The 24,575-nt window shown below is 38.5% G+C and overlaps 1 protein-coding gene across 1 annotated transcript; it reads right to left on the bottom strand.

Annotated features, from left to right (window-relative positions):
- Window positions 1-2,056: 2,056 nt before the first annotated feature.
- On the bottom strand, window positions 2,057-23,378 carry LOC139953752 (uncharacterized). The gene is made up of 12 exons (XM_071953299.1): window positions 22,908-23,378; window positions 18,547-20,537; window positions 14,017-14,160; window positions 7,517-7,799; window positions 6,795-6,980; window positions 5,756-5,922; window positions 5,241-5,403; window positions 4,531-4,679; window positions 3,785-3,923; window positions 3,384-3,593; window positions 2,762-2,928; window positions 2,057-2,574 (listed from the first exon to the last, which is right to left on the bottom strand). Exons 2-12 carry the CDS (start codon window positions 20,511-20,513, stop codon window positions 2,349-2,351), a joined length of 3,801 nt encoding a protein of 1,266 aa, XP_071809400.1. The 5' UTR covers window positions 20,514-20,537; window positions 22,908-23,378; the 3' UTR covers window positions 2,057-2,348.
- Window positions 23,379-24,575: the final 1,197 nt, after the last annotated feature.

Below are 24,575 nucleotides of genomic sequence, written 5' to 3'. Positions count from 1 at the left end.
AATCCTATCTCGAGTTGGGCAAGCAACTTTTCTTAAAGGAACACGTTGCCTTGGATCGGTCGAGTTGGTCAATAAAAAGCGTTTGAAACCGTTTGTTATGAAATGCATATGGTTTAAAGATGTTTTAAAAGTAGAATATAATTATCCACACAAGTATCTCTCAAAATTGCACGGTTTTCTTTTTACGTGGCGAACTAACACGGTCGGCCATTTATGGGAGTCAAAATTTTGACCCCCATAAATGGCCGACGTGTTAGTCGACGAGGTAAAAGGAAAACCACGCAATTTCGAGGCATGTTTGTGTGGATCATTGTATTCTACTTTTACAACATCTTTCTACCCATATGCATTTTATAAAAAACGGTTACGAACGCTTTTCAAAGACCAACTCGACTGATCCAAGGCAACGTGTTCCTTTAACTCAGGAAGGGTTCAGAAGCAACTTTTCCTAACTCAGGAAGGGTTCAATGCGTCCTTATACGTCTTCGGATACGGAACTTAATTCTTCCTATACAGTCCCCAATACTAAGTTAAGAAGAGTTTGGTGAAATCGACGGCTGTGTCTTTAAGCGACTGTTTTTCCTTATACAAGTGCATCACCCGACACGGGACTGTTGGCATTTACCTCATTATTCAAAGCACTGGAACATTAGAGCAAATTAACACGTGTTAGAGATCAAACTCAAACAACTTTGTTTTGAAACAAAATAACAATTTCCTCTGTCAAACAAGTCACACTTCTTCTTTTAGACTGATTCAGTTTATTGCAGGCATAAGTAATAAGAAAGTAAACATTATTCAAACAACAGCATGTATAGGTTTCTATAATATATATAATATATATTTATAAGCTTAAAAAAAGAAATCTATGGCAATTCGAAAACGCGTTTTTTTACAAAGTTGTCCTTCATATCCCAACCAGTTTAATCATCATTTTAATGACTTAGGTCTATCTGAATGTTGCACTCTCCAGTAAGTTAAAGGCGGTGGACACTATTGGTAATTACTCAAAATAATTATTAGCTTAAAACTTTACTTAGTGATGAGTAATGGGGAGAGGTTGGTTGTATAAAACATTGTGAGAAACGGCTCCCTCTGAAGTGACATAGTTTTCGAGAAAGAAGTAATTTTCCACGAATTTGATTTCGAGACCTCAAGTTTAGAATTTGAGGTCTCGAAATCAAGCATCTAAAAACACACAACTTCGTGTGACAAGGGTGTTTTTACTTTTCAAACTACAATTTCCTTATATCCATTTACAAAGGAGAAACTGTGTTTGGGACCTTGCCTTTTCAAAAACAAAGCAAACAGAATCGTTCCGTTTCTTTCAAACGATAATGTAAATGGATATCTATTGATCTATGAATTATTTATCTAAACTATCTCCCTCTTTTTGTTTCTTCGTGAAGAAAAGGGCCTTGGGACGGGGGGTCGGGTGCGTGGGATGAGGGGAGTGTATTTTGTGATGTAAGGATGGGTTTTCAGGAGTGCTAGGGATACGATAATCACCGGGTGGGTGGGTGAAGTTTTTCTTTCCAGCAATAGTTAATATTATCTCTTGGCTTTGCTGCACTTTGTGTCAACTTTCATTTTTACATTGTACGTTTTATAATTATGTTCTGCCTTTATTCATTTTTGTTTTCTGTCTCTGGTTCGTTTTTTTTTTTTGTAATGTTCTTTTTGCAGTTGTTCGTTTTTCGGTGTGACTTAAAGGAACACGTTGCCTTGGATCGGTCGAGTTGGTCTTTGAAAAGCGTTTTTAACCGTTTGTTATAAAATGCATATGATTAGAAATATATTTTAAAAGTAGAATATAATGATCCACACAAGTATCACTCGAAATTGCAAGGTTTTCCTTTTTCCTCGTCGACTAACACGGTCAGCCATTTATGGGAGCCAAATTTTTTACTCCCATAAAGTAAACGGAAAACCATGCATTTTAGAGGCAAATTTGTTTAGATCATTGTATTCTACTTTTAAATCCTCTTTCTAACCATATGCAATTTATAACAAACGGTTACAAACGCTTTTCAAAGACCAACTCGACCGATCCTTTAAGTTGTTTTGTGTGTGTGTGTCGTTCTCACTTTCTGTCACGTTACACTCCTTCACGATTTGTTCGGTCCACACTTGACATCACTCACTTGAACGTTCCACAAACAAAGTTCTAGGCCAAAAAGCTGCCAGTGTAGTTGTTCCACCAACTTTGAACAGTCTTCAAACTGTCATTTGGGAATAATAATATGTTCTAAATACTCACGTTTTTTACTTCAATTGTTTTAACTTGCGCTATGATCTATGAGCGCTTCGTAAATTATTGTGTGTTGTAATATGGGGAGTGTAGGTAGCTATTTGGCTATCGCGACAATACGTACACCACTCTTGACACGTTTAGCATTTGACCTTGATCCTGGCCATTTCGCCCACCCAGTAGATCCCTTTGATGTTGACGGTTTGCTGGCGATGAGGGCGCCTGTCTTCTCTTGGTGTAACGTCTCCACCACTTTCGACTTGAAACCAGACCAGTTGACATCTCCCAAGTACTTCCGGTACAGCTCTTCCTGGCACGGAACTCTGGTTAAAATAAATAATTGTGTGCCCTTATTTATAAGCATGGCAACTATGTATATTTTTTATATTACACTGGATCTTATCGCAATGCAGTTCTTGTGCTGATTTGTGTATCCTGTATACAAATCTTTAAAAAAAAAAAATAATAATAATAATAAAAAATAAACAAGAACAGGTCACATGTCATTACCTCAGTGGTTTCACCGGTTGTTTCCAAAGTATCTCCATGACTACTCTAGGCGCGTACTGCTCGAATGTCCGTTTGGACATCCTCATAAGTCGGACGCCGTTGCTTACCAGCGTAACGCCGGCTGCCTGCGACTGGATCTTTGTGTTTGGGTGCAATATGGAAATTTCCTGAGAAAAGGGAACATTGATTTCAGTTTGTATTGGTTTATTTCATGTGAAAAAAACTTTAAAACGAATGTACAGAAAGGCAACAAGTAGCTTAAAGGGTATAAGTACTTTTTCCTAACAAAAAACACAATATCCACAGATTTACATTAAACTTACACAGTTTGAAGATTATGATGGTAGAAAGCTTTCCTTGAAATTTTACTTACTGAGGTGCTGTAGTTTTTGAGAAATGAGTAAAAGTAATAATTTTCGTCTCAGTTTTAGCAAGTAAAAACGTATTAACCAGTTATGCTATGGTTTTGGTATAATATCATAACTGGTTAAGGGGATTTTACAGGCTAAAATAATTTTGGTCTCATGACAGAGAGCGTCTAAAAAACGTTTTTTCTTCAAATCTGGTTAAAACATTTTATAAACGAAGATAGCTACTATAGCTTGGTCATTTATGCTCTTACCGTACATCCACCATCGCGTAGCTCACCAACCCTCAAAAAACATTTATTGGTGTCTGTAGCCTGTGGAAGCAACATCTGCCGCCCTCTATTGTTACATTCCTGGCCAGGTCTCGGCGTCGGTAGATCCTTGTTGCCGAATGTCTGGATCGCTATGCGGTCTTCGGGTTGGATAGTTGAAAGGTCAAACTCCTTCAATAAAGTGATTTTACCCTAATAACCAAAACAGCAATAACAACTTTTTGTTAGAGCACATTTCACAATTACTCTCTTATACATTAGTGTCCTGGTCATTGGACTAAACCTAACCTAACAGTTCTACGACACCCCTTGCGCATGTCGGCTATTGTACATGAATAAAATAACCGTGGAAAAAAAATGAGTTTAAAATACGTAAATCTTACTTTGATAATGAAATAAATGGTGTCTGTATTTGCAGTGTCTAGCTCAATGACCTGCCCATAAGCAACCTCTTCAATGAAGGAGTGAAAACACAACAGCTTCAAGTCGCTGGCTGGAAACTTTGAGAAAATGTCCTGCCTCCTGAAAACCAGAAACAGTAGAAAAAGTATTTAAGAAATTTTAGAATAATAGTTATACAAATGAGTCGGAGTAAGCATAATGTAAGCATATGTATTGTTACTATGGAAAATACAAATTGTACAAGTTAATTACTCAACATTCTCTTGGAAAAAAAGTTATTGAGGGGCACGTGTTTTTAAATCTTCCACAGTGTTTCTGTTTGAAAATTCTTCTTTAAATTTACTTTTTAAAAGTTGTAGAAAACCACAAACAGTATGTTGTAATGAGTAATATTAAACAAAAACAAAGTCAATTTGTTTCTTGAGAAACAGCAGAACATCACGTTCTCCATGTTTTGAAGAAACAAATTCGGTTCTACAAAAAGCGGACTATGTTCTGTCATGAAAATACACAACAACATAAACTATTCTCTTTATTGAAATACTGTTTTAAGTTCATTTAAAATTAAAAGCTTGTTGAGCCCCAAAGCGTCTAAAGACAACGTGCCCCTAAAACCAAAAACATATCAGTTTAACTTTTGTGTCACCTTCATGCAACAATGTCTTAGACCAACAATATGTAAGTGATTCAGAAGACAACACGTAAGACAAAGAAAACAATCACTTACTTTGCAGTATCAATTTTCTCTTCCAGTTCCTTCTCGAACATATCAGGGCACAATTCCATGAATGTTTCTTTCTCGATCTCAAAGAGTTCCGTGTTTTCTCGACAAATGATGGAGGCAGTCCGTCTACCAGTTCCTAAAAGAGCCAGCTCCTGCCACAAACAGAATATTGGAAGAACTTAAGACTTTAAGAAGTTGTTCAAGAAGTGGCAATATTGAAACTCGTCTTCAAGGCACAATACACATTATTTTGGTTATTATCAAAGGCCAATATTCTCACTTGTTGTATCCCAATATTGTGCTCAATTGGTCATCAAATTTGCAAGAGAATAACATACAAAAAATAATTGTTGTATTACTTTGTGTGCTTTCAGATGCATATTAAAATGCGTCAGCATGAAGTCTTGTATTATTAATTTAAGTGAGAAATTACCTATTTCTCAAAAACTACGTTATTTCTGTGGGAGCTGTTTCTCACAATGTTTTATACTACCAACAGCTCTCCACTGCTAATTACCGAGAAGTTTTTTATGCTATTAAGAATTATTTTGAGGAATAACCGCTAGTGTCCACTGCCTAGTGTTTGTCTACGTTTGGTAATGGCACTAAACAAATATGTAAATCTAAGCTAACAGCTTCTGAATTGTTAAGCACAAAATATTACAATTCCAGTTGTTGGTCCCCCTACCCGACACACGAGTGACGTCACTTACCCCAAAGCTTGACCCCTTCTCCATGACGCACGTTGTCTCTGGGGTCACGACCCCTGTCTGAGCGTCAGCAATGTCAATCTGAACGAAGACGGACCCCGAAAAGATGAAGTAAAAGTTGTGTCCCACGTGACCCTGACGTAATATGACACGCCCCTTTTCGCAACTGAAAAAGAAATCACCAAACAATGATTATTGCCATTAGTTTGAACATCTGACGAGGCTCGTGATTCTGTCCCTCTTTATGGAAAGTAAACATAGGCTGAAGGTGGATCATTCAACAGAGGGCGCTATCACAAGCGTTTGTACACATTTCGCCTTATTTTTTATTTTTTATTTTTATTTATTTTATTTTATTTTTTTTTTTTTTGGGGGGGGGGGGCTGGTGGGTTCCACAGGATATCCTGCCACAGAGGCCTTTCCTAAAACTGCCTTGTGAATGAGCATCCTCTTGGTGGCGTTCTATATTCTAAACAACATGACATTTTGCAATTGATAAGAATAACCCAGCATCTTACCAGCTGTAGGTAGCCGCTCTACATATTTCCATTCTCATTTGGTGTGTGAATCGTTCGAAACTTTTCAGATTCTTCAGGATACTATAGAGGGCCATGACGTCATCGGGCGTACGCTCCCAGGGTGGTTTCAGGCCAATCTTTCGAGCCCAGTTCGGAACGTGAAGTTTCTGCACGGGATTTAACGACAAGTTGGACAATAATAAATGACGAGAGTGGGCGGGGGGGGGGGGGCTGAGGGGGGGGGGGGGGGGCAGAATCTCAGGGGGACATAATCTCTTGCCAAACACCAGCATTTGTGTCTTAGCGATCAGAAAAAACTTATCAGTGACAACTGTCCGTCCAAAGGTGAAATTTAAAGGCAGTGGACACTATTGGTAATTACTCAAAATAATTATTATCGTAAAACCTTACTTTGTAACGAGTAATGGGGAGAGGTTGATGGTATAAAACATCGTGAGAAACGGCTCCCTCTGAAGTGACATAGTTTTCGAGAAAGAAGTAATTTTCCACGAATTTGATTTCGAGACCTCAGATTTAGAACTTGAGGTCTCGAAATCAACCATCTAAACGCACACAACTACATGCGACAAGGGTGGTTTTTTCTTTCATTATTATCTCGCAAGTTCGATGACCGATTGAGCTCAAATTTTCACAGGTTTATTATTTTATGCATATGTTGAGATACACCAACTGTGAAGGCTAGTCTTTGACAATTACCAATAGTGTCCACTGCCTTTAAGAAGAACTTTTCATAATATTAACAAAACGGCCCTTTAGTTTGCCCCTCGTATTATGTTCAGATATACATACTGTTCTGTTACTTTCAGCATATCAAACGAACAAAACACTGAAACTTAAACTCAAAATCTCCCCGAATGAGGCTTCATCAATAAATTTGGAAGTTAGTAATAAAATACGAAAATAAAATTCTTACAGAGTTTTTTCTCGATTATATTTCTTTTTTGAATGTCAGTTCTTCCTCCTATCCAAAACTATTCCTGAAACAATAAAATACAACAAAAACAAAAACAATTCTTACGGAGTATTTTCTCGAATATTTTTCTTTTTCGAATGTCAGCTCTTCCTCCATGGTTCTCGTGTTATAGAAGTGAAGCTGGGCCAAGAATGTGTCGATGTTCAGCTCCTTAGAAGTGCGGATCATACAGATTGCAACTCGAGTAATTCTCACCACTTTCATCACGATGGCTACGAAGAGCGCCCTCAGCTGTTGAAAAATATAAAACAATAATTACTGTTGGAATAAACTGCCAGGGCCCAAATTCATTAAGCCTTTGCAAGAAAACCTTGCTAAGCACAGGAAAATAATGCTAAGCAAACAGGTTACTGTTGTATACAATTACACTGTTGCGACTGTTGCGACTCTTTCTTGCTTAGCAGAGAAATTATTTTGTCAAGCAGTACTTTCTTCTAAAACAGCTTTATGAAATTGGGCCAAAGCATTCGCATCGTATTAATAATATTGGTTGTTTAAAGTAATCAACCTAAAAACAAGAAACATTTCAAGTTAAATGGATTTAAACCTATTTATAGTTATTTAATTCTGGCGTGTTTGGCCCATCTCGCTAAAAGTGTATTATCATTTCTATTCACAAAAGTTTATAATGGCAACAAAAGTTACTCATTATAACCGTTGCATGAAAAATACGATTCAAAAACAAAAATCATACTTTTCGTTTGAAATAATTGTTTTTCCTGCTCGGGTAGACTGCAACATTTTGAACTTTAAACTTTGAACTTTACCCTTGATTTCCTGTCTTCTGGAGTTTCGTCATCAGCCATTCCGTCCGCTACTTCTACAGGTTTATAATCGGCTAAGGTCAACACAAGAGGGCGCATATCAACTCGACTTCCGGTTCTGCTGAGTGGAGGCGTTGACTTCAGGCTGCCGCTCGTCATAGCTCGCTTCAGAACCGGATGTGCCTTTGCGAAGTTGACCTGGGAGGTTGTCGGGGAACCACCGGAAGAGGGCGTATCAGTTGATTTTGTGCGACGTAATGCTGGGTTCATGGCAGCCGCCATAGATCTATAGCCAAGAAGAAGGAAAACACATAATACTATATTTACTAGTTCTTATATAGTGCGTTTCACAAAAAAACGTCTCAATGCGCCTTACATTAGTGCCCAGGTCATTGGGCCATTAACATTCATTTAATCTTTCTCACCTCCCTTGGGAGTAACCAACTTGGGCAACCGTAGCGCTTCAAATGCCTTTTCATACACAATATCAACCTCTACCCTCGCAGGTACCCATTTATACCCCTGGGTTAAGAGAAGCAGTTATACTAAAGTGTATTGCTCAAGGACACTAGTGTCACGACCGGGATTCGAACCCACCCTTCTATGACTTGGTGTGTCCCAACATTTACATAACAATACAAAACAAAACTGTGAAAATTGGGCTCAGTTGGTCATCGAATTCGCAAGAGAGAAAACAGACACTCTCTAGTTGCTTTCAGATGCATTAATGCTTCAGCTGAAGTATTTTATCATTTGAGTGAGAATTACCTCTTTCTTAAAAGCTACGTTACTTCAGAGGGAGATTTACTTCAGATTACCATCATCAGATATCCATTGCTCATTAACAAGTAAACTTTACGCTAAAACTTATTTTGAGTAACTCCCAATAGAATACACTGCCTTTAAACATTGCTAATTGTCAAAGACCAGTCTTCTCACTTGGTGTATCTCAACATAATATGCATAAAATAACAAACCTGTGAAAATTTGAGCTCAATTGGTCATCGAACTTGCGAGATAATAGTGAAAGAAAAAACACTCTTGTCACACGAAGTTGTGTGCGTTTAGATGGCTGATTTCGAGACCTCAAGTTCTAAATCCGAGGTCTCGAAATGAAATTCGTGGAAAATTACTTCTTCCTCAAAAACTATGGCACTTCAGAGGTAGCCGTTTCTCAAAATGTTTTATACCAGCAACCTCTACCCATTACTCGTAACCAGGAAAGGCTTTTATGATAATAATTATTTTGAGTAACTCCCAATAGTGTACACTGCCTTTAAGGACACGTTGAAACTTGGCAACAATTCTCGTGGGGAACTGTGCAATGTTTCTTTCCACAGTCCCCTTACGGTGACACCTGATAGTGTTATGTTACCAATGCGATTAAACACCCATTGAACTTCACTGTTGCAGCGAAATATCTTGATGATATTTTTATTACATTTTGCAGTTTGCAGAGGCCCCTGCTATTTTAGAGTCAAACACATAATTCTCCTGTCGCTGTTGCTTTGCTTTGTATTGTGGCTTTAAAAGCTTGTGTGGACGTCATTTGGGAGTTCTTGTGTCAGATTTAGCAACTTTCAAGAGTCGGTTTCTCTTTTAAGGGTTTACATGTTTATATGCAGGGGCTTTTGAAACTAGACGAACATAAATATTTGTAACATGAAGGCGAGGAGTAAATTAATACAAAACACTCGTTAATTGCATTTTTTTCTGCACTACGAAATTGCGAGTCTCTCTTGCACGCTTTTCAAAGGGAAATTTGTTCTTATAAATCGATTGAACAAAACGATAATAAAGAAGACAAATTGAACAGCACATTTTAACATGGTTAATGTAATGATACTAGAACATTGTTTTTTATGTGATGTACTTTTTGTACTAATTCTTGTTCATATGTCAAGTTCTTGTATAAAAAATAGTAATTTCATTTTTTAACAAGGGATATGGAATTCATGTTTTGATATCATGCTTGAGAAAAATAAATGAATGCCATGACAACTTAAAAGACAAATTATATCATAAAGCCCTACCACAAAGCAATTACCGTTCATAATTCTGTTCTTAAAATTACTGGGTTAAATGTACTGTTCAGCTGCTCCCAACCATTACAGTTCCAATCTATCGTCTATAGAGTGCAGGCTGCGTGCCACTCATTACACAACTTTGTCAAAAATAAAAAATTACAACCCCACAAAAATGTGACATCATTTTACCTGCAACATTGACATTCATAATTAAAATAGACATGGAAGGTTGGAGGCTATGCATCATCATTATTTCAACCTGTTTGCACTTTAGACGATACGGTAGAACGGGTATAGGGTAAATACACTTATAAATGACACCGGATGTTCTTTGTGCAATTTTAAAAGGGTGAATGGAATCAACTATAATTTTGATGGTACGGGATGAAGAGTGGAATGTCTGATGCATTATGAAGGACTAACATGCCGTTATAGGAGTCATGAAAAAAAAAAAAAAAAAAAAAACTAAAATAAAAAAAGCAACTAAAAAAACAACTAAACAAAACCACCTAACCGATACTACATAAGTTAATAAATCATTTTAATTGCGTAATTTAATAAACAAGCATAATATTGATTTGTTTTTTAAAAGACACTTAGATGACAAAACAATATTAACAATCATCACCATCTTGTTATGTGGCATTACAAGGTAAAACTGTTGATAACAATTGCAGACAAAAAAAATACATAAATGTGGCCCGCCCTGTCAAAATGAGTCAGATGTCGCCCAATGCAATATTAAGTGATGGACAGTTTAATGTGGAAAATGGAAAACAAAAAATATTTTAAAGATCTTTAGTTGCATGGTTAACCTTTAGAACACTTACTTTTAGTCAATAAAGCTATGAATACAACAATTTTGTGATCATACTTATGTCTAATTTGTATCCTTTTGCACGCAGTGGTAGTTTAAAATATCATTTTACTTGTAATTCGTTTTTCACAAAACATGGTGTAGTGGCTAATTTCAAACGGGAGTAACTCGGTAACGCGATACACCCCAAAGCATAGACACATACCAAGTTACTGCTGCTGATGTGTTCTTTCCAGCCATGCATATAACTCAATTCCTGAAATTGCCTACATCTGACTCAATTTCACAGAGCGGGTCACAAATTTGCACAACCACGGGGTTACACAGGAGCATTAAGACAAATACTATTATAAACTATTTAATATTATAGCAAAGCAATTGCTTTTGGTATCCGTAATATCTGGCAATCAATCTAAAGTACAACAGCAACGATACTGTTTTTCAAACCGCAGTTACTTGAGTCAATATGAGGTACGTCATTCTGAAAAAGCAACTTGGAAATTAAGATAAGGCACATCGTTACTATAATAACTGGAAAAAAACCGTTGCCGCCAGAAAACAAACTTTTTGCTCATATTATGACGTTATGACCCATATATTTCTCTTTTTTTTTTTAAACCGCCCTTTAAACAGTCATTTTATCAAAACCTCACAATGAAGCAATTTCCCCAACGTCTGCATTTTTGCACAAGCGACAAGCCTTTTCTTTAAACTTGTAACAGCTTATCAAAAGCGACTACCCCAGGGTTCACAAAAAATCAATTGCGAGGAGAAACTCAAGCCCGTAGTTACAAAAGTGTTTACGTAGCTGTATTAGAGACAACTCACAAAACCCTCACCGCGTAACGTGGACAAAAAAAAAAAAAGGGAAAAAACAAAATTGTCCTTTAAACTTGTAAAAGCTTATCAAAAGCGATGTCTCTTGTTTTTGTAGTTTCTCTCTAGTTTCACAATGACTTAATTTCGCGAGGAGAAATATCACCCTGTCTTTGCAAAGTGTTATCGGTACTGTATTAAAAACAACCCACACATACCTCACAGTGGACCGTGAATAAAAATAGGGGGAAGAAAATCCCACAAAATTTGTCTTTTTAAACTTGAAAAAGCTTATCAAAAGCGACGTTTCTCTATTATGTAGCGAGGGGGCACAACATTTTTCTCTATTTTTCACATGGACTCAAATTCGCTAGGAGAAATTCCACCCCGTCTTTAGAAAGTGTTATCGGTGCTGCATTAGAAACAACTCAAAAAAACGCCCACCGTGGACCATGACCGAAAAAAGAGAGTTCCACCAAATTTGATAGTATTTTGGAAGGCTGTAAATTAAACTAATTAAATCGCCGGATCACGCACTGACGCCTCAAAGGACGCCCGGATTCCTGACTTAGGTTTTTCTTTTTAGGAAACTCTGCCTATTTGGGACAACTTGTTTAGTACTTGAGAGGGCCCGGTGAAGTTGCGTGGCAATATATCGCTGACGGAGTGCCATGGGGGATATCAAAGGAAAAACACAGCAGGTAGTTGTGTTTCAAATGTTGTTCTGTTCGTGGAGATACAGCTATAATGCTGGGTGATTGGGACGGAGAGCTGCAGTTAATAATCGAGTTCAGTCATTGGTAAAACTCACAAGATAATTTAGGTAACGTTCGCAGATGTTATTTCTGGTGAGAGGTAAAGGACGACTTAAGTACGACTGAAAAACCGTCTCATAAATTGTTGTTTGAATGAATGTAAATTTTGGGAAGAAGTATGAAAAGTAACGAAATTTCGTTTGCAGATGTTCTTATGTGGGAGTTATTCAGGAAATGTTGATTTAACGGTTGAAAACCGTATCATAATTTATTATTGGAAGGAGGGTAAGTGTTTGGTTAACGTGCCATTTTGAGATGTTTTTTTTTTGTCTAAAAAGGTATAAAGATTTAGCCTAATGATTTTGATTTGGTTATCATTTGCGAATAAGCGATTTCACTTTACAAAATCTTTTTGTTTGTACCTCAGAATAAAACTGTTTTTATACTCTAGATGGCGTACTCCATAATGTGTTCCGGTAGACAAACTCTTGTTTTTTTTTTTGCGTGTATCAGAACTGCCCCATTCAATGACAAATTCAACTTCAATTGACTAAAATAAAAATATTGAATACATTTTTTTTTGCAAACCATATAAAAAATGTACTGCATTGAACAAACATGTACTTAATGTGGTTTTGGTTTGCGTTTGTAAAAAAAAAAGTTGTATCGATTAGAAATCGCTACGACATATCACACACACACAGCGTCACATCACATCGCTAAGAGTAAAACTCTCGATAGCAAAGCCCCACACTTACGGTGTAATTTAGCTTCGAATAGCCTCGTGAAAAACAGCGTAGAAAAAGCAAGCTCAGAACAAGCCTGTACTGTTAATCTACGATACTTCGGGCAATTGTAAAAAAAGGGAAAGAGGTGTACATGTAGTTGAAGAAAAACAAAAACTAGAACTCGAGAGTTTAGGAAGAAATAGTTGTGCTGGAAGGGGAGGGGGGTGTAGTTCCCGTTTCTTCAAAGGACATTGAGGAGTACAGTGAATGATATTAAGCTGCAGTATATTTTATCGGATCTTCCAGAATTTAGGGTAACATTTGACACTTGTAGTTCTCAGTTTCTAGTTTGTACCATGGGGTTTGTACCGTTTGGTTTAAAACGCCTACAGTTGCAGTTGGTAGATGTATTTCCTTGCAAGGTGTTCGTGGGTGCGTTGGTGGTGGTGGGAGGGGGGGGGGGGCGGAGGCTTTGGTTTGAATGATCGTGACCCAATTTCATGGCTTTGCTTACCGGCGAATTCTGCGCTTACGATCACGATTCCCCGCTTATGTGCAAGCGCCGAAATTCTGCGCTAGCCTTCTAAGCGTGTAGAACGCCTCTGTGACGTGGAGTACGGACGTGCACAAGCCAAAATTCGCCGCTAACCCTTAAACAATTACCCTTGCCGGAAGTACGAGCTTACGTAAGCGCCGATTCTGTGGTCACGGTAAGCAGGGCAATGGGATTGGGCCTAGAGCCTTGCTAAGCACAGAATACTGCTGCCGGTTACTACCCAAAATATTGCAGCAGCAAGTTTACATTGTTGCAGCTGGTTCCACACAATAAGTTAAATATTATTCCTTTTATGATTTTCTCACATCTGAACTCTTTTGTTTGACTTCCCAATTCACTCTTCCTACGTTTATGCTTTGTTTTTGCGAAGATCTTCACTCGTCAGAAAAAAAAGTGTGCCAAAAGGGAAGGATCACCTTTGCTGTTAAGTAACTTGCACTCTTAAACTTCTTGTCAAAATGGAGCGATCAGTTTACCGATGCCAGAGGGGGTATTTCTTTTTTTTAGTTTGTATTATTTTCCTTACGAGGAAATACACCAACTGCGACTGATGGCGTTTTAACCCAAATAGTATACAACCCCATGTTTCAAGCCAGGTTCATACTTCCGTCGAATGCCAATGTGAAGCGAATTTGACGTGAATTTGACGTCACAACTCTCCTTTCGCAGCGATATTCGCAAGTGACTTGAACACGGCTCAACTCAGTGCGAATTTGTGACGTCAACATTCGTATCGCATTCGCATTCGCATTCGCAGGAAGTATGAACCGGGCTCATGTCATTTGAATAATTGTTTTGTCCTACCTGAGCGCTTCAAAGTCCAGTAGATTCGTCTCTTCGTTTCGTTCGTTGGAAAACGCCAATCGCCGTTCCCTTGGGAAGTCTGGTTCCCTGACGTCATCCTCAATATCCTCAAAGTTGCCGGTAGCAGCTTTCCACTTAGTCCTCCTAATAAAGACAATAAACGCCCAAGATTGAGATTAAAAATGGCGTTAGGTAAAGTAACCCCCCCCCCCCCCCCCCCCCGACGGTTCGTAACTGCGATTGAAATGTTGGTCAGATGGAATGTTCACTTGGATATTTTGTTTGTTTAGATGATCTTTCCGTCAAGGGAACTCGGCAAACTCTCAAAAGGGGACTCAGATATAAACGCCAAGCTGGCAACAGCCAATCGCTCTCTCATACTCTCTAAATGTGAAAGAGTCATAAACACCACTCTTTACTTTTCGAGTTGACCCTCAAAAGGCTATTTAAAAAGAGTGGTGATTATTTTCCTCTACTAGTTTGGTTGCACTCCAGGACAGAGTCACTCAAAAAGATGCAAACTTCAATCTAAAAGAGTGGAAGACCACTCGAAAAAATAGTTGTCCCTCATATGGCTCTTCAAAGAGTACAAAGATTGGTTTAAAGACAGTGGACACTATTGGTTATTGTCAAAGACCAGTCTTCTCACTTAGTATATCTCAACATATGCATAAAATAACAAACCTGTGAAAATTTGAGCTCAATTGGTCGTCGAAGTTGCGAGATAATAATAAAAGAAACAAACACCATTGTTACACGAAGTTGTGTGCTTTTAGATGCTTGATTTCGAGACCTCAAATTCTAAACTTGAGGTCTCGAAATCAAATTTGTGGAAAAATACTTCTTTCTCGAAAACTATGTCACTTCAGAGGGAGCCGTTTCTCACAATGTTTTATACCATCAACCTCTCCCCATTACTCATTACCAAGTACAGTTTTATGCTAATAATTATTTTGAGTAATTACCAATAGTGTCCACTGCCTTTAACGCCTATGATTAAGAATTGTACAAATCAAGAAACTATGATTCACTAACCAGACGACAACTCTTATTCTAGCCATTGTGAAATCGTTGCTTAGTTTGGTTGGCTTCGAAGCCACGACCGTGCAATTGCAGGACATGTAGTTTAACCACTGAACCATTGTGAGTTTGAAAATTTTGGATGTCATTTTTAAAACAGATTCAAGTTCATGTAATGTTCCGCAAAGGGATTTGAAGACGAGGACTGCTATTTTGTATGTTTTATCTGAAAAAATGGACATGAAATAGGGACTGCATTATTGTTATGTGTAAATATAACGTAGATGTTTCCCTCTAATTATACATAAACACATAATTTGAGAGCTTTATTGTTCATGTTGTTGATCTCGAACCTGCTTCTCTATTATGTTTGCGTAACATAACTTTGACCCGAGCTTCTGTTACAGCGATCGGTTTCTCATAATTTATCGATTGATAGTATTTATTAAGAAGAACACACTATCCAAACAGAATATGTTCACCGTGAATTGTTAATGATGGGATACAACCGAGTGTTCCTTTGATCGTAAAACTACAATCTCAATGAAATATCGATTATAAAAACCGAATAAACATCCGAGTTTGTGAACTTCAAATATCACTGCATTCTTAAACAGTTTCGATTTTTGTTTTAAACTCGGAGTTGGAGTGTATTCGATTACATGCAATCGAAATCGACATATGAATTCTCTCTGCATAGTATCGAATTTCAGGTTAAGGGGTTGCGATCTCATACTTGGTTTACGAAACTAAAATGTGATGGGCGATATCTAATTTGCCGAAACGCACACATGGTAACATGTACTATTGTAGTATTACGTATTACGACCACTGTCCAGGGCGAATCTATTGGTGCACGTGAAGGGGGGGGGGGGGGGCGGGGGGGGGGGGCAACGGACCATGCCCCCTACAGCTCAGATTTCAAGGCCTTTTTGTTCTGTTTCATTCATAAATGATGCCTTTAACTGGCACAGAACATGGGCTCTTTAAGCGCAACCCCAATCACACGCCCTGAAGGCTACGCGTTTCGCGCTCGCATACTCTATATTTGACGGATCTTCCGACCACCCTCCTTAAAGGAACACGTTGTTTTAAAAGTAGAATACAATGATCCACACAAACATGCCTCAAAATTGCGTGGTTTTCCTTTTACCTCGTCGACTAACACGTCGGTCATTTATGGGGGTCAAAATTTTGACTCCCATAAATGGCCGACCGTGTTAGTTCGCACAGTAGAAGGAAAACCACGCAATTTCGAGGCAAACTTGTGTGGATCATTGTATTCTACTTTTAAAACATCTTTCCAACCATATGCATTATATAAAAAACGGTTACAAACGCTTTTGTTTTGACCAACTCGTCCGATCCAAGGCAACGTGTTCCTTTAAAGTGTCTGTTTGGATCCGCCCTTGACCGCCAATGGCATAACGCCCTTATCCGTAAACATACAGTAACAAAAGTTTGCCATCTTTAACGACCATCTGGTATTATCTTGATGCAAATGTACCACACAAGACAGGGAAGTTTGCCAACATTAATCTTCCATACCTTATCTTGATTCAAAGACAGTAGGCAATACCAGTAACATTGTTCTGCAAACATTACACACGTTGAAACTTATCTTGGTTCAATAAGTATAAGCATAAGTAGAAGTACTTTTTTTTTCAACAAAAGCAAATCTGTACCTTATCTTGATTCAAAGATAGTGAACATACACGTAACAATAGTTGTTTGCTAATGTCACATGTTGTACCTTGTATTGATTCGAAGACGGTAACCATACCAGTAACATTAGTTGTATCAACATTACAAACACCGTACCTTATCTTGACTCAAAGATAATGAGTATACAGGTGAGAACAAGTGCTTGTTATTGTTACAAATGTATCTTGTCTTGATTCAGTTACACATACAATGTACCAGTAGCATTTATGTTGTCAACACTACTCATGCTGTACTTTATGATGATTCAAAGATAAGTCATATCAGCTTTGCCATTATTACATTTGCCAAACATTATCTTGACTCAAAAGACGGTGGACATAGGCAAACATTATCTTCAAGTTAATTCAAATAACAGTGAAGATAGCAGAAGTTGTAACATCATCAATGTTGTACCAGCTGATTCAAAGATAAACAATTCACGTTATCTTGATTCAAATATACCAATTATACTAGCGACAGTTAACCATACATCAAGTGAATCGATCTTGCTAGCCCTCAACTCAAAAGAATGATGAAATCCCCTAGAAATCGGAACGGCCGAGACCTTGATGGAGGTCACGTGATACATCAGTATGATACACCTTGGGAATATCCACTCTATGAATGCATTAATGCCTTTGCGTCGATTTTATGCAATATTAATTAGGAGTGGTTGAATGGAGGTGCGTCAACCGACTCTCGAGTTACAGACCGTTACAACTAAAGACCCATCTCTTAATATGACAATCTCTTCATCTGACCAAGTCACTCACCTGCGAGCCTTGGCAGCTAATTTTTTCTTTAGATGATTGTAAATAGTCATCCAGAATGTTAAAGGCAGTGGACACTATTGGTAATTACTCAAAATAATTATAAGCATAAAACCTTACTTTGTAACGAGTAATGGGGAGAGGTTGACAATATAACACATTGTGAGAAACGGGCTCCCTCTGAAGTAACGTAGTTTTCGAGAAAGAAGTAATTTTTCATGAATTTCTTTTCGAGACCTCAGATTTAGAATTTGAGGTCTCGAAATCAAGCATCTGGAAGCACACAACTTCGTGTGACAAGCTTTTTTTCCTTGCATTATTATCTCGCACATTCGACGACCAATTGGGCTCAATCTTTCACATTGTTCACAAGTTTGTTATTAGCTGCATATAGTGAGATGCAGCAAGTTACCAATAGTTAATTACCACTGGTATTCAGAGTCTTTAAGGCACGGGATGCGTTTGGTATTGTAAACGACCAGTATTCGCACTTGGTGAATATTGAAAATGTTCAGCGAATATTTTGGCTATATTGGTCATCGAAGTTGCAAGAGAATAATGATAAAAAACACCCTTCTTGCATAATACTTTGTTTGCTTTCAGATGCATAATAAAAAGGCTTCAGCTAAAGTATCTTTTAATATTAAATTTTGAGTGAAAAATATAACCCCTTTCTAAAAAAAACTACGTTACATCAAAGGGAGCCGTTTCTCACAATGTTTTATATTATCAATAGTTATTCATTCCTCGTTACCAAGTACCTTTTATGATAACTATTATTTTGAGTAATTACCAATAGTGTCCCGTGCCTTTAAACCTGGTTCATATATCCTGCGAGTGCGAATGCGATACGAATGTTGACGTCACAATATCGCAACGGATAATTCGCAAGGGTAGCCTTGTGGTGACGTCAAAATTCGCTTCGCATTCGCACTCGCAGTAACTATGGACAAGGCTTTACCTGTTTTGAATTCTATTTTTGGTTGAATTGAGGACTAAAAAAAAATTCCTTCTGAAGTGGGAGAATCAAACTTACATTTCAAGAAGATCACTTCCCCATCGGTGATACAACATATCCGCAGTCCAGAAACTACTTCTGATCTGTTGCTGGAAGACACTATCGCTCATAATGCCACTTTTCTTTCTCAGTTTCAACCTCTGCGCCAAGTCCCTCTTAAGATCATCAAGTATGGCCGCCTTCTCTTCTTGGAATCGCGCCTCTAAGCTCGCCCTGGTGGCCGTAGAAGGTCGAGGTCCCTCCGGGTGAGGGACGTGTCCCTTCGCAGCCCCGGAGCTGCTGTCCCGGAGGCCCAGCGAAGCGAAGCTTTCGACTTGGTCACCAGGGAGCTGCTGGGCGTGGAGCTGAGATTGAATGACTACCCTTGATCTTTCGCCAATCCCACTTGAGTATGATTCTACTTCACTCTCTGTTGTGCAACCATGCCTTTCATTTGATTTGAAGTCGAGCGGTTGCGAGCAATCTTCTACCCTTGTGGGGTCATGCGGAAGGAAGGCTTGCTCACTCTCCATGATTGTTTCTGGTTGGCTACTTTTATCACTTTCATCACAAAGACGGGATGGGTTGCCTAAATCAACTCCTTCCATCGAAAGGTTCTGAAATCGATCAGTAACTGCCGAGTCGGGGGTTGTCCCCGAATCTGACAATCTGGCTTGAGAAACACGGTTGTCGGTGATAGAAAAAGTCTCGTTGATTTCATCCGTAAAGTTCTTTTTAGCTTGGCTAACTTCCTTTCCACTATCCCCGGATGACATTTTAGTCTCTTCTTCCTGAAACATTTCGTTGTCTAGTTTCACCCTCAAATGTTGCCTTGTGTCATCCTCTTTAAGATGCAGGTTTCGGTCAACATGAGCACTGTTCTTGGCATACCTAGTTGTAGGGAAGGCGCTTGCTGGGCGTGCCCTGTATGAGCCTGACTTGCCGGATGGGGGGCGAGCACTTGCAGGTCTAGGCGGTCGTGGACAGGCGCTTGAAGGCGTCCCAGAGCCTGGCCTCCCAGAGCCTGGCCTCCCAGAGCCTGGCCTACTCGACCCAGGCCTCCCGGAGCTAGGCCTAGACATTAAGAACCTATCACTGGTCTGGAAGATCTCGGCAATGTACTCGCTCGCAAAAGAAGGCTGTGGGGAGGGGCACCGGGATGTAGACCCCGGGCTCTTGGTAGCAAGCTCCCGGCAGGTTGATTCTCTTGGACTGGTCGGTCTAACCCAACTCATAGAAGACACACCTGCCCGTGGGTTCTGTCTCCTGGCTGAAAGAGACCCACTCTTCGGCCTGGCGCCCGAATGCACCTCGTGTAGATTCGGGTGGTTTTCGTAAAGATTCGGGTGGTTTTCATACTGATTCGGGTGGCTCACCGGAAGTGCTATAGACTTTCGTCTAGTCCTTGTGAAGTTCGGTGAATTTGTTTTTTTCCTGGTCATTTCAGGGGTCTTTGTTTCGAAATTTAGAGCACTAGGTTTAGAAGTTAGGCTTCCATTCCAGGCCCAGGTTAGTTGAGAGTCAGGAACGCCATCGTCACTGATCTCTTCTCGCCTAATTCTCGATGAGAGCAGAGCGTCTCGATTTGTTGCGTTTTGTGAAACTGAATCTGAATTAGATTCAGCTTTAACTTTCGTTGTTACAGTTACATGTCGTTTTGTTTTCGCTGACCCGGCTCGTGTTACTTTAACAGAGGACGGACTATGTCTTAAGACTGGTGGTTCTGCTGCACGTTGTTGTTGCTTGTGGTTCCGTCCTGCATGGGTTCCGGGACTTCGCAGTGGTGCATTCCTCGGAACATACTTGGAGGTTCCATCGGGTGTGTTCGCGCTCTGCACGGCAGCTATGGGATCCTGCGTTCCGGTTAAGGTAACGGTCTGTACCGCATATGGAACGGATACCGGACCTGGCTGGTGGGGCGTTGGGCCGGATTGGAGACTGGCAGCGGTGTGCGAGTCTCCTGGTTGAACCAGTGGAATAGTCCTCCTCGTTCGCCATAAAACCATACTGTCTGCTGTTCCTCTTCAGTTCTGACAAAAGAAGAATTTAGAGATAACCTTTTGACAACATTGACAATATTAAATAAATTGCCTAAATTGATAAACTTGATTCAGGATATAAATGTCAAGTAAGAGAGGCTGAAGCCGGAAACAGAAATACTGAATTGAAATACATATGCGTAAAAATAAGAATAGATATAACCTTTTGATGACATTGAAATTTAAATAAATTGTCTAAAATAGGTTGATAAATTGGAGTCACTGATAGGACAATGTCAAATTGGAGGCCGAAGCTGGAAACAAATTATTTTACCGATTTCAAATACCTATGCGTACAGACATATAATAGCCACTTTGTAAACAAAACCACACAAAATAGGAAACGACTAAGTGAATAAAGTTAAGTGGTAAAATATGAAATTGGGTCAAGTACAAATTGTGTATGTACATCAGTTAAAGGTAGCTCACACGACCGTGTGTTGACGTTTTTACATGGCAGTTTTAAGCAAATCCCTGATTTAAAGGTTTTCAGTCATCACTTTTTTTTTTTTTTTTTTTTTTTTTGGGGGGGGGGGCGAAGTTAATCCGTCAGTTTTCTCACACGACCGAGTGTTGACGTTTTTACATGGCAGTTTTAAGCAAGTCCATGATTTAAATGTTTTCAAGCATCCCTATTTTTTTTTTTTTTGGGGGGGGGGGCGAAGTTAATCCGTCAGTTTTCTAGGTTTTTTTTTTAAATAAATTTATTGATGATCAAGTTTGATGTAAAATCAACAACAAAACAGTTTGTGTTAAGAGTGTTTATTATTTTGATATGCTCGTGCTCGAAGATTGCTTATAATTATTTCAAAGACAAATTTACACAGGTTTTGTTACTTTTTGCGTATGTTGCCACGCATCAAGGATACAGTTTTTTGAAAGCCTCCAAAAGCACACAATTCCTTTAATGTTATACAGGATTAATAACTATTATGTTTCATACAACCACTTATGAATGTAATCTTAATTTTACAATAGTCCCTTCTGGTTGGTTGTTTACTTATCAACCAGTGCAGAGAACCTGGGCGCCTTTTGCTTTCAAACAATAACAATGCACTGAATAAAGTCGAACTCTCCCCCCAAAAAATGTTTTTCGTCAATACACCGTTCATTTGTATTTAAGGCAGTGGACACTATTGGTAATTACTCAAAATATTTATCAGCATAAAACCTCACTTGGTAAAGAGTAATGGGGAGAGGTTGGTAGTATAAAACATTGTGAGAAACGGCTCACTCTGAAGTGGAGTAGTTTTCGAGAAAGAAGTAATTTTCAAAGAATTTGATTTCGAGACCTCAAGTTTAGAATTTGAGGTCTCGAAATCAAGCATCTGAAAGCACACAACTTCGTGTGACAAGGGTGTTTTGTTCTTTCGTTATTATCTCGCAACTTCGACGACCGATTGAGGTCAAATTTTCACAGGTTTGTTATTTTATGCATATGTTGACATACACCAACTGTAAAGACTAGTCTTTGACAATTACCAATAGTGTCCATTGGCTTTAATAATATGTTGACAATGTTAAAAGGGGTTCGATACATTGTGTAGACCAAGTTGTTGGCAATGACATGAAACACTACTCACTGTGAATGAAGATGTATGTATTTTAATTATTCTGAAGAAGTTTCAGCTTCATTAGTCGTCAATTTTTTGAGACAAACATTGAAATCACAGAGCATCATTTTCAGGCGAGTCGTATAATTACGATGTCATGCTAAATTAATCTTTGTCTCCTGGGTAGAAAATTGTTTTCGTGACGTTGTTTTACTCATTTTCTCAAACAACTTCTGTACAGCACCGAAGGAATGTGTAAGGGAATCTTTCTAACATCATTCTCTTAAAACTGTGTATAATGTTTAATGTAAATCTGTGTTGTGTCGTAGAAAAATAACCCAGAACCTTTAAAGCCATGGACACTAGTGGTAATTGTCAAAGACTAGCCTTCACAGTTGGTGTATCTCAACATATGCATAAAATAACAAACCTGTGAAAATTTGAGTTCAATCGGTCATCGAAGTTGCGAGATAATGATGAAAGAAGAATAACCCTTGTCACACGAAGTTGTGTGCGTTTAGATGGTTGATTTCGAGACCCCAAGTTCTAAATCTGAGGTCTCGAAATGAAATTCGTGGAAAATAACTTCTTTCTCGAAAAATATGGCACTTCAGAGGGAGCTGTTTCTCACAATGTTTTATACCAGCAACCTCTCCCCATTACTAGTCACCAAGTAAGGTTTTATGCTAATAATTATTTTGAGTGATTACCAATAGTGTCCACTGCCTTTAAAGCAACAAGGCTGGTGTACACATGCATTGTTTACATTGTTCACTATACAACAGTCATACTAGTATAACAAACTCACCTCTCTGCAAAAACAAGAATAACTGTTTTCCTACACGAAGGTTAATTTCCCCACTCCACGACTAGAATCCCTAGCTTGCAACTCATCATGCCTAGCACACCCCCTGACTCCTTGGTACTTGAAGGTTGTTGTTAAATCTTGCAAAAGGTCAGAATAAAGAAAATGGTGATCTTATGCGAGACAGAGTCTTGAGTTCGGGCATGTCCTGAACCGAGAAGTGCTCGAACCGATCGAGAAGTACTAGTTTACTTCCACTGGTACTTTTTTTAGAACCGACACTACTTAAAAGAGATATCCACATTGTGGTATTTACAAACCACTCTTAAGTTTACTTCCAACTGAATTTCCTTATCAAATCCAAATGCAGTTTGCATGACTCTTGTTGCTTCAGAAACACAAACAAGCTAAGAACTGCTCTTTATGCTGTACACAAAACTAAAAGTGCCTCACAAAGCGACTGGGCAGCGATGTGTGCACCACATTACCCAAACAATTTTGTAAACCCCCTCTGAAGTTTTCAATCCATCATCAATTATAGCTTTGCCGGAATCCTAGTAAGTCTCGCTGTAAGTTTACAATCCAATAATACCTGAATGGCCAGGAACCATACAGGTGCGTCTGGGCCCTTTTGATGTTATTCTAAGACTTATTCTTTAGAAGTTTCTAAAGCCGCTTAATCTCCATTGAAAAGTGTTTGTGTACATCACCAGGCGACTGTTACACGGCTTCTGGATCGATATAATCGATAGTGTTCTTGTATTGGAGCCTAAACGACCTGGTGTAAACATTATAATATGACGTATGGTCAGAGTGTGGACAGTTATATACTTTGGTTAATATTTTGAACAATGATCAATATTTTTCATTTCGAGTTTTCTAAGACTTAAAAGAGAGTAGAGGGTAAAGTTTAAAATGAAAAGGAAAACGCAGTTACTTAGTAAATGTAAAACACACACAGTTGAGAAAATACATATTTACAGTTTTAAATTGATTGCACGGACTCGGTAAAATGCTTAAATAAATTTACATAGGAGCTCAAATTAATGTTAAACAATTCGACAAACTGAAAACGCCACGATATAAGGTAGTGTTCTCATGGTGAATTAAATAGGTAGCGTAAAAGGAGGTGTAACTCACTCTTTAAAGGGAAGGTACACGTTTGGCAATTACTCAAAACAAATATTAACTTAAAAAACTGACTTGGTAACGAGCATTGGAGAGATGTTGTACAACACATTGTGAGAAACAGCTCCCTCTAAAGTAGCATTGATTTTGAGAAAGAGGTAATTTCGCACTTAAATAATAAAATACTTCTAGCTAGAAGTCTTTTATTCCTATCTGAAAGCACACAAATTTGTCCGACAAGGGTGTTTTTTCTTTCATCATTTTCTCCCAACGCCGATGACCAATTGAGCTCAAATTTTCACAGGTTTGTTATTTTATGCATATTTTTTTTATTGAGATACACCAAGTGAGAAGACTGGTCTTTGACAATTACCAAAAGGATCCACTGTCTTTAAATAAGTAGCGTAAAAAAAAGGTGTAAATCACTCTTCAACATAAATTGAAGTAAGTAAGACAAAAGCATTTTGTTTTTTTATTAATCATTGTGTTCTCATTGCAATAGCGACACATAAGGGAAGCTCAACCAAAGTTTAAAGAAAGACT

Source organism: Asterias amurensis, chromosome 22, assembly GCF_032118995.1.
Source record: "Asterias amurensis chromosome 22, ASM3211899v1".
Lineage (NCBI taxonomy): Eukaryota > Metazoa > Echinodermata > Asteroidea > Forcipulatida > Asteriidae > Asterias > Asterias amurensis.
Note: the sequence above shows the minus strand (reverse complement) of the source record. Positions and strands in the feature narration are given on the sequence as shown.